The sequence below is a fragment of the Montipora foliosa genome, chromosome 11, assembly GCF_036669935.1.
Source record: "Montipora foliosa isolate CH-2021 chromosome 11, ASM3666993v2, whole genome shotgun sequence".
Lineage (NCBI taxonomy): Eukaryota > Metazoa > Cnidaria > Anthozoa > Scleractinia > Acroporidae > Montipora > Montipora foliosa.
The window spans coordinates 11561511-11577757 of record NC_090879.1 but is presented as its reverse complement, the minus strand read 5'-3'; the positions used below and the strand labels follow the sequence as shown (position 1 = coordinate 11577757).

Here is a 16247-nt window from a genome sequence, read left to right as displayed (position 1 = left end):
GATAAGAAACTATCCAGAAGATGCAGGTTGTCAAGATCACTTGAGATTGAACTTGACAGGAATTTATCCATTTTTTGGATAGCCCCCCTCCCCCCTTTATCCCCATTTTTCATCAGGGGCTGTAGTCCCTTTTCATCAGGGCTTGCTCTCAACTGAAGCCTTTTGTATCAACCTTAGTTGCATGATTTTCTTATAACTAATGCAAACTGGACATGGAAGGAATCAAGTTCCAACTTTAATGCGATATTACACAAAGAAAATATACTTACAAATTTCATTATTGCAATAAGAGAATGTAACAAAAAAGTACGCGATAACCGGGTTAGCTGTTGGCTTAATCTTTTCTTCCTCACCACGGACATATTCAAAAGGAGTCAAGGCTTTGCGTTGTTAAACACATGAACAATAATTACACCGTAAACACATGAATCGATCGAGCTTAGTCAAAAATCCTGCGTAACATATAACCAGCTGACCTTGCTCCTTTTTTCTCGCGTCCCACACCTGGCGAAGGACGGGCTCTGCTGCACAGACTTCCTTCTTTTAGATCGGATAACCGACTCGTGCTGAGCTTTCGAATGAACTACCGTCTTTATAAACTCCTGAAATGTCGTGACCGTAACGTAGCAAGATCTACATATTCGCGATGGTAATAAACCATCGTCGACGGAAATTTTCAAACCAGAAAACTCTTCTCAATCCCGTACGATTCCTTCCCTAATTGTCTTTTCACCAAATAAATCCAAAGGATGGTTGTTACTAATAATATATCTGTTGCAAGTACGGCAAACAGAAAATAGAATCTCTTCCGATTTCTTCCGGTTTATCATTTTTATTGTGTTCCCATCTGACCAATCAGTGGCGAGAACGGATTGGAACCGGCCAGAGCTCTCGATCCGAGGCGCTGGCCAAGAGGATCGCAGCTCTGGGAACGAGAATGGCTTTTCCCCTCTTTTTTCTCGTACGTCTGCCACTTAAGTATTTTTATCGCATTGCGTTTTGTCGGAATCCGCGCAGAGAGCTTTAAATTGTGTAAACGCTTCGATTTCTCGGGAACATGTACACTACCGACAGACATAATGCAAAAATTCATCATTTTGGCGAGCTTCGATTCCCGTTATCTCTACAGAGAACTTTGCAATTCATTCGTCCCGAGATTTTCCTCCGAACAACAGGGCATGTTGTTCATATGCAGTCAAGTTGAGGTGTTGTCAGTCATTTCATCAGCAACTTTTATTTGTAAAATTTATTAGTAAAATTTGTATTTGCAAATAGCTGCGAGGTGCTTTGGGAGGAAAATGCGCCCACGCAACTCTGTTCATTTCCGTTTCTTTTATGTTCAATGAGACAAAAAACAGCCAATCAGAATCGTCCCTCAAATTGATCCCCCCAGAGCTCTGTATCTGGGCCGCTGGCTACAAGATCACGGGCTTTGCGAACGAGATAGATATTTTGTGATCAAGACAGGACACGCAAGTCATTTTTACATAACTAGTGCTTAGCCAATCCAATTGCAGCTAGCTTTTTGACTTTTGGCTGTTTCTGCTTAGGTGGCCTCATACACCACAAGCCTTTTTAGGAACGTCACCGCCAAGCCGGCCACTTCTGCTGGAGAGAACAGGACAGCCACAACACCGGGGACTTTATCCCCTACTCTTCTCGAATAGTGTTTGGGTTATTTAACGTCCCACAGGGAACTTATGAACATAGAAGACATTTGTGAGACGGTCCGAGAAGACTTGAAAGTCTAACCATTTGCAGATGAAATTACAAAGGCAGCACTTTCTCCTCAGTTATTTTAAGATCCTGAGTGTTGATCCGGCCGGAGTTGAACTCACGACCTCCCGCATGACAGCCCGATGCTTAACCAACTGAGCCACCGGTGCGCGGTAGTCCACAGACTACTTTGACAATGTTATGACGAAATTAATGATCAATAACAGGACAGACGCATGAAAAACTGATATCAATTTGTTGTTTTACAATAACAAAAAGGCAGAGGGGTCAAAATTAAGTCAAAACACGAGAAGAAAGCGAGAGAAAAATGCGAGAAATATCGAGCGTCATTATCGCATAAATTATAAATTTATGTGTCTGTCCGCTTATTGACAATAAAAATTAGCCAATGAGGGTGCCAGAATTTTTGCAGTCATTGTAAAAAGTGTATTCGTGACTTGTGCAAAAATAGGAAAATGGATTGTCTTAAAACGGGATTACGCCTTATAGAATTGTAAGTATATCTACAACACATTGGAGAAAGATCGTTTATTCAATTACCCGATTTGCTTAGATTTATGGTGTATTCATACGCATGCCTCTTTTTTCAGTTGAGTGTTAAGTTACCTTGTGCAACGTGGAATTGCGCGAATTAAACTAATCCAAAACACTGGGTAGATCCTGCGAACATTTAGTGCATTTTCCTTGTGTATCTTCACCTCGAGTAACACCCATACCCGCGGTGCGAAACAAAGGGACTCTGGGTTGTGAGGGTTTTTTCATCCCGTAGAAGAGCATGCCACAAAGAATAAATTGATTCCTGCGAGGGGATGGAGAATGACGATACGGAAGCTAACTTCTTCTTCTGACTTCATCTTTCGGTTCTCCGTGTTGCTTTTGTGAACAGATAGGCTACACACAGTAATGTTTTACCGGGAGTAGTTCGGTGGATTGAAACAGCTGCGTGCTAATATAATAGTTAAGATGCGTCTTTGTCAATTTCTCGCCGTCTCAAAGAAATTCGCGCGCGTGACCCGTCGCAATTTTTCTCCTTGTTTCGCCGGTTTAGATCTGACTTGTTATAGACAATACTATATATCGTCCCCGGGAGTTATTACGAAGTCACTTAAAGAGCTGGATTTTGTGCCCCTTCAGGGGTGTCGATTAAATACAATTGAAGGTTAATCAGACTTACAAGGCAGTTCTATCCCAATAAGTTTATTCAACCACAAGCCTCTAGCAATGTTTCAAGCATAGTGTTGTATCTAGGACCATAAAGGCGTGGAATAACTAATAAGCAATGACATTATTGAAGCCCGAAATGCTTTTCAGTAAACATGGGGTTTCAGGGGCCGTTATCGACCTGGAAGGACCCTCGTTCTTTCTAATATTACAATATTTATCAAGTCTATCGTATTTATTGTATATTTTATTAGTTTTAAGCTGTGACTAGAGAGCTGACTAACCCACGTGCATCGGAAAACCTTTCTAGATTATAATTATTATACATAATTTTCAGTGGACACCCAACTTTTGTATTACAGTACAGCCTGACAGCAGCTAGCGTCTAAGACTTTGTTCTACAAGACGTAATATAACTTGAGAATGGATTCAAAGCATCGATCTACTTTCCCTGCTGTTTCCTGCTGTTTTACTCTCAGCTTCAGCCTGTAGGAAAATGACACAAAAATAAAATGTTTCATATTAGTTAACCAGCAAGGTTTTCAAGGTGTTAGGGAGCTTAAGGAGGGTGACTACTAATTCAAAGGTATTTTTGACCCGGTTTATGATTATGCAGGAAATGTATATCTCAACACTGAAGTGTTATTGAAATCCAAAGAGAAAATTGGGGGAAACCAGGAATTTTTCAAAGATAATTGATGAATAATATTTGTAAAAAGCTTTAAAATTTAATAGCAATGCATGGCGTTCTTTCTCAAAAATGCTTGGTTACCCCCAATTTTCTTTCGGATACCAAGAGTACTTACTAAGATCTACTTTCTCGGCATAGTTTTAAACCTCAAAAATATTACTTTATTGGTAAACATCACCGATAAGAAACCCGAGTATCTCGAGATGCGCAGAACGTATGCGCAATTACAGTAGTAGGCACCATCCTTGAACGTTTTTGAGACGCGGACGGCAACCGGAAGTGAACATTTCGCATGCCCGGACGTAATGTCTCCCATATCTTTAAACTTAATTTTGTGAATCGTCACCAGTTCTCTGACAGGTTATAGGTCACAGGTCATTGTTTTGCCAATACAGAAAGTATCCTAAACATTCATAAAAGCTAACCTTAGGCCTAATTAGGCCTAAACAAAAGCTTTTATGCCAAACGTTGGCTTTTATAAATGTTTAGGACACTTTCTGTATTGGTAAAACAATGACCTGTGACCTGTGAGAGAACTGATGATGACTCACAAAATTAAAACTGGACTGTAGAAAATTAACACTGGATTGTGAAAAATTAAAACTGGACTGTGACCTCCTGGAACATCGTATTATTCAAATGTACCAAGCATCGATTACTTTGGCTGGTTTCGTATTAATTAAAAGAACTGACCTGAACCATTTCTTCGCTGCGTGAGCTTATGACTTTTTTTGAGCTCACACTCAGAAAGTTGAGATGTCGCAGAAAAATTGGCTAAGGATGAGTTAGTTATTATTTTTTAATTTTGTCCTTCAGTTTTTCTCTCTGTTTATATAATGATCAGAGTTCAATTCAGGGAGGAGAATTTAGTCTTTTATTGATGAACACAACCACGTTATCACACTGTACAAAAAAAGTGTATACTTTGCAAGGATACAAGAATCTGTCGAAGTGAGGTACTACTATTCTCGGAAACTCTGTGAGAAACAAAGCCTTTTCCAATCAACGCCAAATGTCTTCGTTAACTTCCCATACGCACACATTAAACTAGTATAATATTATTTAAACATGCATGATCAAGTCTCAGAAACAGGAGTAGAGGTAGTTGGCTCCTGGTAGAACTTACTTGTTTTACTGTGGTCGATGCACGTTTTCCTCGAACTGTCCCAGCATGTTGCCTTGAGGTGAGTATCGAGCCACGATGAAGGTTTCTATGTACGGTGCCTCCCCCTTGGTTGTAATGGCCACACCTACTTTTGTTGTTCCTTTCCAAACAGCCTAAGAAGAACGCACGATTTATTTATTTATTTATTTATTTATTTATTTATTTAACTTTGCCAGTCAAGCTGACAGAGCGCCACAACAGCTTGCGCCAATTACTGTGGCCCCTTGACAATCAGTATAAACTAATGATAAAAAGCAACTACAATAATTAAATATGCACTAAATTATAAGCTAGAAACAGCAAGTGATAGGCGCGGCAAGGTCTCTGGCTATGTTGCACGAGGGGCAGATGGAACGCCATGTCCGTGGATTTTCCGGTTCAAAAAACGAGAGAGCCTGCATGGTTATAATAAAGTTTAAGTTTGCACTTGAAAGCACTGAGATCAACTGTATTGAGCCTAAGGTCCTCTAGTAGGGTATTCCAAATTCTAGTAATTCTGCTGGGGTACGATCTTTGGAAAGATAAAATTTTACATTTCATAGGTCGGAAAAGGAGAGCATTAGTATAGGATTGCTTGTTGACCGTGTTGAACGAGAGGGTACAAGTAGCATAGGTAGCATTTCCACCGACGCTGCACTGAAGCTTCACTAGAAACTGACCCCCTTCATTCAATCGATATTGGCATCACAGTCAATTGAGTTAATGAGGAAGGTGGAACGAGTACAAAGACGAGCGACAAAATTCAGCCTACGTCTGCCGTTCTTTTGCCCGGATTCCTAGCAAGACCGCCATGCGCACACCTCATTGTTAGTACCCATCGTTTCGGGCCCGAAAAGCCATTTGTTAAAGTGCCAAAAGGCGATCTTTTAATACGTTTTTAAGGTAACAAACAGAAAAATGAGTGATAAGTTTGACAATTTAAACCCTCTCTCCTTTCTTGAGATACAAAGGGAATTGTGACACCCGAAAATGGCCCGTAAAATTTCGGGACTTTCGAGAAACGGGGCCCCAAACCAGCGTTGAATACCATGGAAACCAATAGGTTTTGATACATCTTAACCAACGGTTAGCTTTAACCAGGCTTCGAGCAACTGGCCCCAGGTTGACAATCAGACATTGTTAGATGCTACTCTGGTAGAAATTGAAATGTAGCTTAGAAATGTACGATTCAAAGTTAAAGGATTTCGACACTCGTGTCTTGTGCCTTCACTCAGTGGCGATCCAAATACGATAGTGGCCAGGTATTCTGCAATCTCTCCAAAATTCCTAAAAGCTAATTGTATGATTCTTAAATGAAAATAAGTCTTCACTTTCGTTTTAAAACTGCTACAAATGGAACCACTTCTGATGTCACATCAGTGTCACATGGCAACATATCATAATGGTATCATAAAATGCGTGAAGCAAGACAAGGTACACGGAGAGCCTTTGCTAGCCGACATAAAACAAACCTGAGTAAAGTGTCCATATGGTTTCTTTGAGCTCAAAAAATCTTGAAACGTATGTGGTGGATGGTTATAGTCATAATCGACCTCCTCTGCGTCCCTAGACGCAAACAAAAAAAGCCAAGCAAACCGTTAAAACAAATTTTCTAGAAGTGAGCGTCTTAGAGACGAAGAATCCGCGTAAATTTCCAATACAACTGGCCTCGGTTGTTCTAGCGTATTCCAGGCTCCTAGATAATTGGAAACGCAATAATTAAAAAACTTTGTGAAAAAACTCCCCCGCCTCGCAGAGGTACAGCAGAAGTTACTGTACCTTCATTAGCAACAGGAGTAAGCTAAGGGTTGTAAGTTGCGAGAGCAGGGTTCGCAAAGCGGTTGAAACACTTGTCTTCAACCAATTTGCCCTTGGCCTGTTCATTTCCAGGACTCCACGTTTTCCACTTTTCTCCTAAGATGTTTTTCTCCAGGTACTCCGCTCCCCACCCCCCCCCCACCCCCCCCCCCCCCCCTTCCTTATCACACACTAACACTATGAGTAAACTGCAGGCCAAGATTTCTACCAAGAAAGTACTGATCTTATTGTTGAAAATGTCACAAATAGCTACTTCTCGTTGAACGTTTGTTTCGTAGGGTACCTTACCACGCTTTCACTGCGTCTGCGCAAGTTGCTACGTGTGAACCTTGAGACCAGTACAAGTTTTCCCCTTGTCCAGTGTTTTGTGCGTGAACCATTCCCCCAACGTCATAGGCCAAATGATCAGCCCACTCCTGTGCATCCTCGGCTAGACCAGCATCCCAGACTAGCCCAGCAGCGTCATGATCCTCGCGGTCTTTATTGTGGGCATAAAGGCAAGCGTTGATTTTCACAGCAACTTGTCCTTAGTTATTCAAAGAAATGATTGGATTAGAAAGTTGATTCCCTCAAATGCATAATGGGAATCAAATTGTTTGCAGGCATCTGACTGTCCGCTGACCCTTTACTGGCCTCATTCCAAGAGCCAATAGGGAACTTAGGTTAAGCAACGACGACGGCGACGTCAACGAGAACGTCATCTCACGTTATTGTCATCACTTCCTGACTATTTCAACCTTTTTAATATGACGAGGGTATGGTAGTTCCTCAAATAAATAACATTGGTTCGAAAGGCGCTTAGTTTAGGGGAGAAAATGAAAATTTATCCTCAACTGCTGACGTTCTTCATTGAACCTCAAATATGGCTATTTCACATTGTTGTTTTGCAGACGACGGCAAAGAAATGGACAAAAAGTGAAAAAGACACATGCAGGACAGGGCGTGAGGGGGTGGGGTGGGGTGAAGTGAGCGGGTGAACCTAATTTCCATAAGCGCTAATTACCTCGTTTTTCCTCCGTCTGTGCCCTCACTGGATAATTTCTAAAAGCATAGTGAGCACGAGCTCGTATGGTTTGGAAGGTGTTTGGTGCACCGTGACACAATGCTAGAGAAGCGACCAACAAATACACGATTGAGCTCCGCATTTTGATCTCTGGAATAACTAGATGAAGAAAGGAAAAATAAAATACTTTTTCTGATTGATCGATTGATTCTATTTCACACATTTTCGCATAAAAGTGAATTAGATTGTGTTTTCAAAAACATGACAACATTTAACAAGGTAGCTAAGGACTGGGTGCGCAATAAACTGAATCAGTTTAACTTTACAGTATTGGTAAGCTACAGTTAACAAAAATGCTATCAGACGTACTGCATAAGGGTTGACATTAAAATGTTTTGGGCACCGTATATGGTGGTGAATTCCTATCAAATTCCTACAAATTGCTGCAATGATGTCTAATTTTCCCTGTTGTCTTTGGTTGAGAAATCTTCGTGAAGTGCGGTTTGGAGCTGAATTGGAGAAATGATCGGACTAACGTACTAGACAATTTAAGCGATTGCTATCTTAATAGACACCTGAAAAATTCAGGTGACTTTAACTGGAGTCGAACCAATAACTTCTGTGCACGTGATGCCGGTCCAGTGCTCTACCAACCGACTGAGCTCTGAACACCTATGACGCCACTCAGTTGAGAGCAGACCAATTTGTCGGCCCGATTAGTTGCGAAGCGTCTGATACTTGTGCTTCTGCTTTCGTCAATAGTGAAAACCAGGCTTAATAGTAGGTTTGGCCAATAAACTGGAAAATGCAACATGTAAATGATCATTTTACAAAAAGAACGTCTACATTGTTTATTTTGCTTATTAGCGGAGCTCAGGCGCGCGAAGCGCGCCAGCGTAGCATCATGGATAAGATCTTTTGACAATGCCAGGTCTCATTCCCCTACTGTACATCCTTTTTCATGAGAACGTCTAATTTTGGGGCTGAAACCGAACGTCCTTATTTGGTGATTTGAGCATAAAATCGTTCTTGATACATGTATGTTCTTAAATTAAAGTGCCTGTCTCCTCAACACAGTTTTCCATTTTAACTTATATGGTTTTTCCTCTTGAAATTGAAAAAGTTAAAATTAAAATGTCCCTAAGTATTTGAGTTAATTGTTCTTCCTGTTACAGGCCCGTAGCTGGAGTATTTCAAGGGGGATTCGTATCCATTTGTCTGACGAAAAACGTTTAGCTTAGGGTGGGGGTAGGGAAGAAAAAGCGCTTTTAATCAAACGTCAGTTTGGATCGCTCTAGTATTTAAGTCCCTTAATTCCCTAGTATACAAAAAGCTAGTGCATTATTGGAATAACACTAACAGTCCGTATCACAACAAGGGGCCACAGTAACATTAAATGTCACAGCAATTTTGATAGCTCTACCGTTCGCGGATGCATGGTAGCAAACAGCTCCACCACTTCTTCAAGGTGTATTTGCATGTCGTAATGGATATGCATAAGTGCAAGTGACGCTAATCTGTTCTCGCTCATCGTGCATCGCATATAGGTGTTTAACCTTCGCATCGCGCTGAAGGACCTTTCGCACTCGCATCTAGTTACGAGCAAAGTGGATAGTATTTTGAGCAGGGAGAATATGTTAGGAAATTCATCCTCGTCGCACTGCTTCAGGGCTGTGGCACACGAGCCCGGGAGCCCTTCCTCCTCTGCATACTTGATTCTCCACCGCCGAAGTTTATGTCTGGAAACTTTGCGAAGCAAGCGATCATGTTCAACGGTAAAATTAAAATTCCAGTCGATTATCTGAGTTTTGACTTCAAAGTTCCCTAATTTAGATAAGATTAAATATTTTTTAACACATTCAGCGGATTTCTTCCGGTTTTTCATTGATTTAGCGAGTTTGATGTTTAAAGCTTTAAGTTTCACTCGGGAAAATAAAAGTTTTGTCTGGCTCGGGCACAAGTTTCACCTGTATAACTTCTAAGTTTTGACCCCTAAACGACTAAGTTATAACTTTTCAAAACAAAGTTATTTCGTCACGCTTCACGCAAGCTTGCAAACGGTAGTAATCATATCTAGCGGGGGCGAATTTGTCTTAATTTGCCTGGGCCGATACTGACATCGCTGTGTTTTTCGTGTTTTTTTTTTTTTTTTTCGCGGGCTCCTGAGCTTTCTAGTTTGTTATATAGTTAGACAGTAGTCACAAAGCGTCCTATGCGGCAGCGTTTTGACCACGATGGCTCCCAAAACCGAAAACATAACAGTGAAAACAACAAATACTTTATTTTGAACAGGCTAGCGCAAGCTGACAATCCAAGAGTCGGTGCTCGGTTAGGTCGGCAACAGCAAAAAAAAAAAATTCTTGGGCCTCAAGGGGGGTTAGTTTGAACCCCTCGAACCCCCCTCCTACGGGCCTGTGTTACACAGCAATTTTATATTTCTTTTACAATTATTTACATTACTCACAACCCCCTCCCCCCTCCCCCCACAAAAACTAAAAACAAAAACAAAAAACAAAAAAAAAGTTCGTAATTCACTCTCTCTCTCTCTCTAGATACGGTTCTTAAAATTTTGTTTAATCTCAGGCTGAACGTTGCTACATGGTGTTTACTTATATTTCTATTCAAAACTAATTCACTAGAACGAGACCACTAGTGAATAGGCTCTCTACAACAAAAAATTAAAAAAATAATAGAAATTCAATAAATTATGCAAATGTTACATTGTAATTTTGGCGCGCAATTTGGTCGATTTGGCGACGAAATAGGTACGTTTACGCGAGAAAATATTCCCATCTTAAACAAGTTTCAAACCCTTTCCCGACTTAAAAATCAGGATTTTGTTTTCGAATTCCTTTTCTTTTGCGTCTCTGCAGCTCAAATACTTAAATTTGGCGCAATGTCAATTTAACCTCTGTAAAACGGTATTGTGCCGGCACTTTCTTCTAAAAATTAGAAATAGAACATCTTTACGTTAAAATGTTGTGTTTAATTAAATATTGGTCTATCAAAATTTTGAGTCTGTACATCAAAACAGATTTCTTGTCGATTCTTGGATGAAGATATCAACGATTCGACCAAAATTTGACAGCAAATGTCATTGAAAGCCGTACTTTTTTTTAACTTATTGGAAAAAGTTGCAAGTAGCTGAACAAAGGTATGATCTAAGCGCCTCAAAAACTATTACGTTTTAAGTCGATGAATGAAACATTTTTTTCCAGATAAAGGTCACTTAGGACTCTACGATTATATTATGAATAAATTGTGAACCTTTTGAAATCTAGATTATACATATGCTTTTTTTTTCAATCAGATAAGAAAGAGAGTTGATACTTAAAATACTTTTACCTTGAACTGTTCCACGACAGGTTGGTTGGAAACTGGATCAGCAGATTGTTCCCTTTCAGAGCTGATACCAACGCGACTGACTGTTAGTCCGTAGGCGAAAATGCTTTTAAATGTTATTTGAGGGAGCTGGGAACAACCATATGTCAAGTTGTAGCTGAACAAAGCTTATTCTTTAACTTGATCTCAGCTGGAGATGAAATGGAAACAAAGCAAACTTATTAACAATTTGAGTGAATGAGAATATACAAAATCAAGCTCTTTTACTCATACGGCAACAATCTTTTCGTTTTCGTCATATAAATTCGTTTAAGGGTAGTTTCTGCACGATCCTACATGTGTATGAACAACAATCAATATTTGTACTTTTTAAGAGGGAGTCAATTGTCATGCAAGAAAAAGAAAATGCTTTATCCCGTTGCTTGCTTGAGCGATTTCGTCAAAAAGAGCAAACCTCCCATTGTTGATGTTGCGTAAAAAATTATTTGTCGTTTTGTGCGCGGCGGAGCTAAAACCCAGGTCACATTTCACAAGGTCATACGTTGCAGGTCATTGCTTTACCTTTTTCAAAGTAACCCAAAACCCCTCAATTTGGCTAACCCTAGGCCTAAAAACCAATTTTAGGCCTAGGGTTAGCCAAATTGAGTGATAGGTTTAATTTTCAAAAGGTAAAACAATGACTTGCAACGAATGACCTGTGGAGTGTGACCTGTGTTTTAGACCCGCCGTTTTGTGCGATTCTTAAATAATGTTTTAATACAGATTATTATATGGTCCAGGGCTTCTGATGGTCTTATATGGTTTTCAAACAACTTTTTTTCCCTTTTGTTTGCAGATGTCACCGATGGCGTAAAGGGACATCTAACCATTCCTTCACCTTGATTACCGTGCCGTGTTTAGCTTTTTGTCCTCAATTCACGCGGCCCTCCGTAAATTTGTTAAATTAATTAATACGGCCAACGGATGCATAATTATGTTCGCATTATTAAGAAAACGCGCGTTCCCCATTTTAATCTTGTTGCCTTGTCAGCTCCCAACGTGATAAACTTTGCAAATTTTACCTTCTCGTTTTTTTCAGCCGGTGTTTTGTGGCCATCTTATCTCATTAATTTTGTAAATTCTCGGTATTTGGGGATGATTTATGCGATTCTTAAGTGCTACATCAGAATAATTGTCAACTTTCGAGCGCAAAACGCTGTTCTGGGCAAAACGCCATCATATGTAGCCGTGAAGGTCTCCTTGGGGGTTGCACGCGAAGAGATATAAAAGTGTATATTTAATTACTTTCGGGGTCAAGAAAATGCTGGGCGAAGCCCAGATTTGTCTCCTTTACGGGGTTAATTTAAAATTTCCCCCACCCCCGGGTGTTAATGATTTTCACTTCTTTATGACCTTTAGTGAGGGGTAGGGGAAAATAATTTTTCCGTACATTTTGGCCTGTCTCTCCTTTTATCTTTCCGCTCCCTTTAAATGGAAGCTTCATTGAAAATTAGGTCTATACGTTTTCGAAGTCGTTTTGCAACCAGATTACGTCAGATCTACGCTTGGTCATGAGGATACTGAGGCAGCGTTTACAGGTCTTTACACGAACGCGGTTTCACATCGATACGGTTTCACGACTTCGAAACCGCATCAAAATCGATGTGTTTACACGGAACCGTTTGCCCCAGAAAATCAAAGTCGAGATGCGGTACAAGTGAGCGCTGTACTACGTGCTAAATTCACCATTTTGAACTAAAAATGCAAATTTCGCGCCAAAGTAGTAACCGTATTCAAATCGATGCGGTTTCGCTGTTTATACGACAGATGAAACCGTATCGTTTTCAAAACGTTCCACTTTTGGCAGCGTTCTCAAATCGATCCGGTAATGGTCTCTATCGGTGTCGTGTAAACAGAAGACGTAACCGCATCGAAACGATGAGGTTACAAGTGAGACCGGGTTCTATCGTGTATTAAAACGCTGCCTGAAATTGTTGGACCGTGTTAAGACAGTCCAGCAATGCTGCGCGCGAATTTTGACCTAAATGAGAAGTTTGATTGACGGTGGCGGGAAACACTTAAATTTGATTAAGTGATTAAGCGCGCAAAATAATTATTAAGAGATTGTGACCCGGAGGCTACAATTCCTATACTTTTCCTTGAAGGAAGCCATTGTTTTTTCTTACCGTCCATATTTAGAACAGCTTCCCCGCCAAGTATGGTGCTTCTTAGCCAATCAACGAACAATGTATCCGTTTATGACGTTTTAGAATGTATGAAGTTAAATATGAACTACGGAATAGCATGAAATAAAAGTTGAGCAACTTAGTGGCAGGTCTCATCAAGGGGAGCTCCTATCTCCCCTAATTCCACGGGCCTAGCCAGGATTTTTCAAAGGAGGGGGTCACACTGTGTCAAACAGAGGGTACTCACCAGATTGCGGCGTTTTCGCCACCTGAATATTGTAGGTTGTTCGCTTTAAAAAAGGCTTGCAAAGGGGGGGGGGGGGGGCGTGATCACGAGCACCCCAGGGCCCCCTAACTACGCCCTTGAATTCCTTGAGTCAACTCTTTCCTAAGTAAATTTACTTTTAGGAACAGGTTTTTCCCGCGAGAAGTATCATAATTCCCTTGGGGCTGAGATAGTTTTTATTGGTTTTTATAACAGTGGGCGTGCTGAATCTCCGAAGGGAGGCGTTCTTTGAAGGGATCAAATTTTTGCGGGTTCAGGGATCAAAATTCTCATCATTTTTGGGATCAGGGATCAAAATTTGGGGTAAAAACTAAAGACTCATGAACACCAGGACCCACTAACAACCACGTTTCCAGGGTTCCAAACACTGGTAACGAGATTGGATTCATTAAGAGAATGTCTAGAGAGCACATTCGCCAAACGTTTAACGCGTACTTACTATTTTTCTGTTCCCCCCCCCCCCCTCCAAAAGCTCATAATTCTAAATTGTATCTAAGGGACGGACCATTAGAAAAGTGATGGGGGGGGGGGGTGGAGGATTTTCAACTTGTACGAATTTTTTTTTTCGCGCACTGCTTGTGCAGGAATTTTTTTTCCAGGTGAAACCCCCTGCACGAATTTTTTTTTTTTTAGACAAATATTGCTTCTTTTAACAGTGAAATCTTGATTCATTATCTATGTTTTTGTGAGACTATAGAGTTACGCAAGCAACACATCTCAGACACACAATTGACTATAGAGCAGATCAATTTACTCTCTCGAGGTTTGAAATTCATTCCAACAACTGTCATGAGAGAAAACCAGATAAGGCGCCCGCTAATTTCAGACTTCAACCAATTTGCCAGAAGGATGCGCCTTCAATATATCTATCATGACCAAAATACTGAACAACATCCATTTCACGTGAAATCCAGTTGGATTCCACCGATTCAACGGTCAGTTGCTCTTGAGACTTACTTAGAAGAAGTCAAAATAAAGCTTGCGGAACTCCACTGGTTAAACCTAAAAATAATCTGCCACCCGGCGAGGAACGAGCTCTCAAGGAGCTTATTAACAACAAAGAAATTATTCTCAAAAAAGAAGATAAAGGCACAACAACCGTCGTTATGAAAAGAGAAAACAAAATTACTGAGGGACAGATACAACTGGATTATAGAAATAACTATCAGCCACTAGAAAAACCAATGGAGATGGAGATGGAGATGGAGACATATGCCAGAAAGACACAGTCTATCGTTCATGATGAACTGAGAACAACTATGTGGTGCTTACGGACTCAAATGCCAAGAAGTCACAGTATTTCCTTGAAGATGAATTATTATGCGGTGCAGAAGAAATGAAATCCTGGGAAGTCACAGTCCACACTTGATGATGAAGAACCAATATTCGGTACAGAAGAAATCAAATAGTTTTGCAATTCTGACCAAATGCCGGAAATGGCAAGAGGGCACAGTCTATCCTTGAAGGTGAATAACAGTTCTGCGATGAACACGGAACCTAATTGCAAGAAGGCAGAGTCTTTCCTAGCGACAAAAAGCAATTATGCGGTGCTAAAGATAGCACAGTCTACAGATAATGATGAAGTATAGTTATGCGGTGCAGCAGAAATAAAATGCCGGAAAGTCATGGTCTACGAATCCTTGACGATGAAAAATATTTATGGTGTGCTGTAGATATCATTTCCCTGGAAAGCACAGCCTATAGAAAAAAAAAAAAACGTTCAATCGCCGGGATACCTGTCACTTTCCTTTTCTGCATACCGACTCCTCTTCATATTCAGATGCAGATCCATGTAGTCTTTCTTATGGCTTGTCATATCTAAAAATACAACCGTTGATTATTACATTATTATAACTACATAATTATTACTCGCCAACTTGGAATGATTATGCAGCCAACAGAAGCCGTAATTGCTCAAAAGTCACAATCGCTGCAAAGGCTTCAAAGAATAAAAGACAACTGTTCACAGCAAAAGCCATAACTGGCAATCACCGCAAAAGCTTTGCTAAACCTGTTAAGACAAACCTGGCTTTTGCTTTTGCTTTGCGTTGCTTAGGCTCGATTTCCGCCGCTCACTCGAGTTCGGGTATCCTCCCCGAGAAGAGACGGCTGGACGCGTGAGCGATAGATTGTGCCTGTGACGTAAATTCAAAATGTAATTTATGCGAAGTCAATAGTTGCGGGGAAATAGCATTAGACATCCCAAAGACACTGATTTTAAGAAAACAGAAATTACATAAAAGTGCTTAAAACGTCTGTGCGAAGTTTCCAGATGATACGAGCTTGAGTTTGTGGTTAAATGATCAGAATGATCAATGTGAGTTTGAATTCAACCGGTAGCCTGTGTACAGACCGCCCCTCCCCTCAAAAAAAAAATGGGAGAGGAACGGTCTGTGATTTACCGTTAGTAATCGTGTTCCGGAATAATTTTGCATACATTATTAAGTAATCTACGCTGACCAAAATTTGCGTGGCTCATTTTTCGTTTGGAGCTAAATTCTCAAAATGGTGGTCAATGAGGTAGATTTCAAACGTGTATCGAAGAGCGTCTCCGATAGTCTTAAGATACCTTGGCTTTATAGCATAGAAGCACTCTTTAAAGGAGAAGATGTATTTGCAAGTCTTCCAACCAGGTACGGCTCTGATCTTCAAAACAGCACAGATCGTTGCCGATGAGCTGTTATTTTCCTCGGTGTGTACATTCTCAAATCTTCCATGGCATCACGCTTTGTAGATTGTACTTGAGAATGGTTTTCGAGTGAACAATCTTTTGAATAGTGCTATATTCACCTCGTGAAGAGCGCTTTCGTTTCTTTTGCGCTGACAATTCCTACAAATGTACGTCGAATCGATTTCCACTTTACACTCCATAGATAACAATTCCGCTCGTACTTTGACAA

At 40.5% G+C, this 16247-nt stretch overlaps 1 protein-coding gene across 2 annotated transcripts; it reads right to left on the bottom strand.

Moving 5' to 3' along the window:
- Positions 1 to 2918: 2918 nt before the first annotated feature.
- Positions 2919 to 11046, bottom strand: LOC137975188 (ectin-like). 2 transcript variants are annotated; one of them, XM_068822275.1, is made up of 7 exons: positions 10900 to 11000; positions 8130 to 8352; positions 7555 to 7713; positions 6840 to 7077; positions 6206 to 6299; positions 4716 to 4867; positions 2919 to 3384 (listed from the first exon to the last, which is right to left on the bottom strand). In XM_068822275.1, the coding sequence occupies exons 3-6, from the start codon at positions 7694 to 7696 to the stop codon at positions 4721 to 4723; spliced, it is 621 nt and encodes a 206-aa protein (XP_068678376.1). In that variant the 5' UTR covers positions 7697 to 7713; positions 8130 to 8352; positions 10900 to 11000; the 3' UTR covers positions 2919 to 3384; positions 4716 to 4720. The 2 variants fall into 2 exon arrangements, with proteins under 2 accessions (XP_068678376.1, XP_068678375.1); XM_068822274.1 differs by lacking the exon at positions 8130 to 8352 and having other exon boundaries at positions 10900 to 11046.
- Positions 11047 to 16247: the final 5201 nt, after the last annotated feature.

Coding starts and splice junctions, on each gene's coding strand:
- LOC137975188 (XM_068822274.1), bottom strand. CDS start 7,696: ATGCGGAGCTCAATCGTGTATTTGTTGGTCGCTTCTCTAGCATTGTGT. Junction 6,300..6,839: donor GCAGACGCAGTGAAAGCGTG/GTAAGGTACCCT, acceptor GTTTGCGTCTAG/GGACGCAGAGGAGGTCGATT. Junction 4,868..6,205: donor CATATGGACACTTTACTCAG/GTTTGTTTTATG, acceptor CGTTCTTCTTAG/GCTGTTTGGAAAGGAACAAC.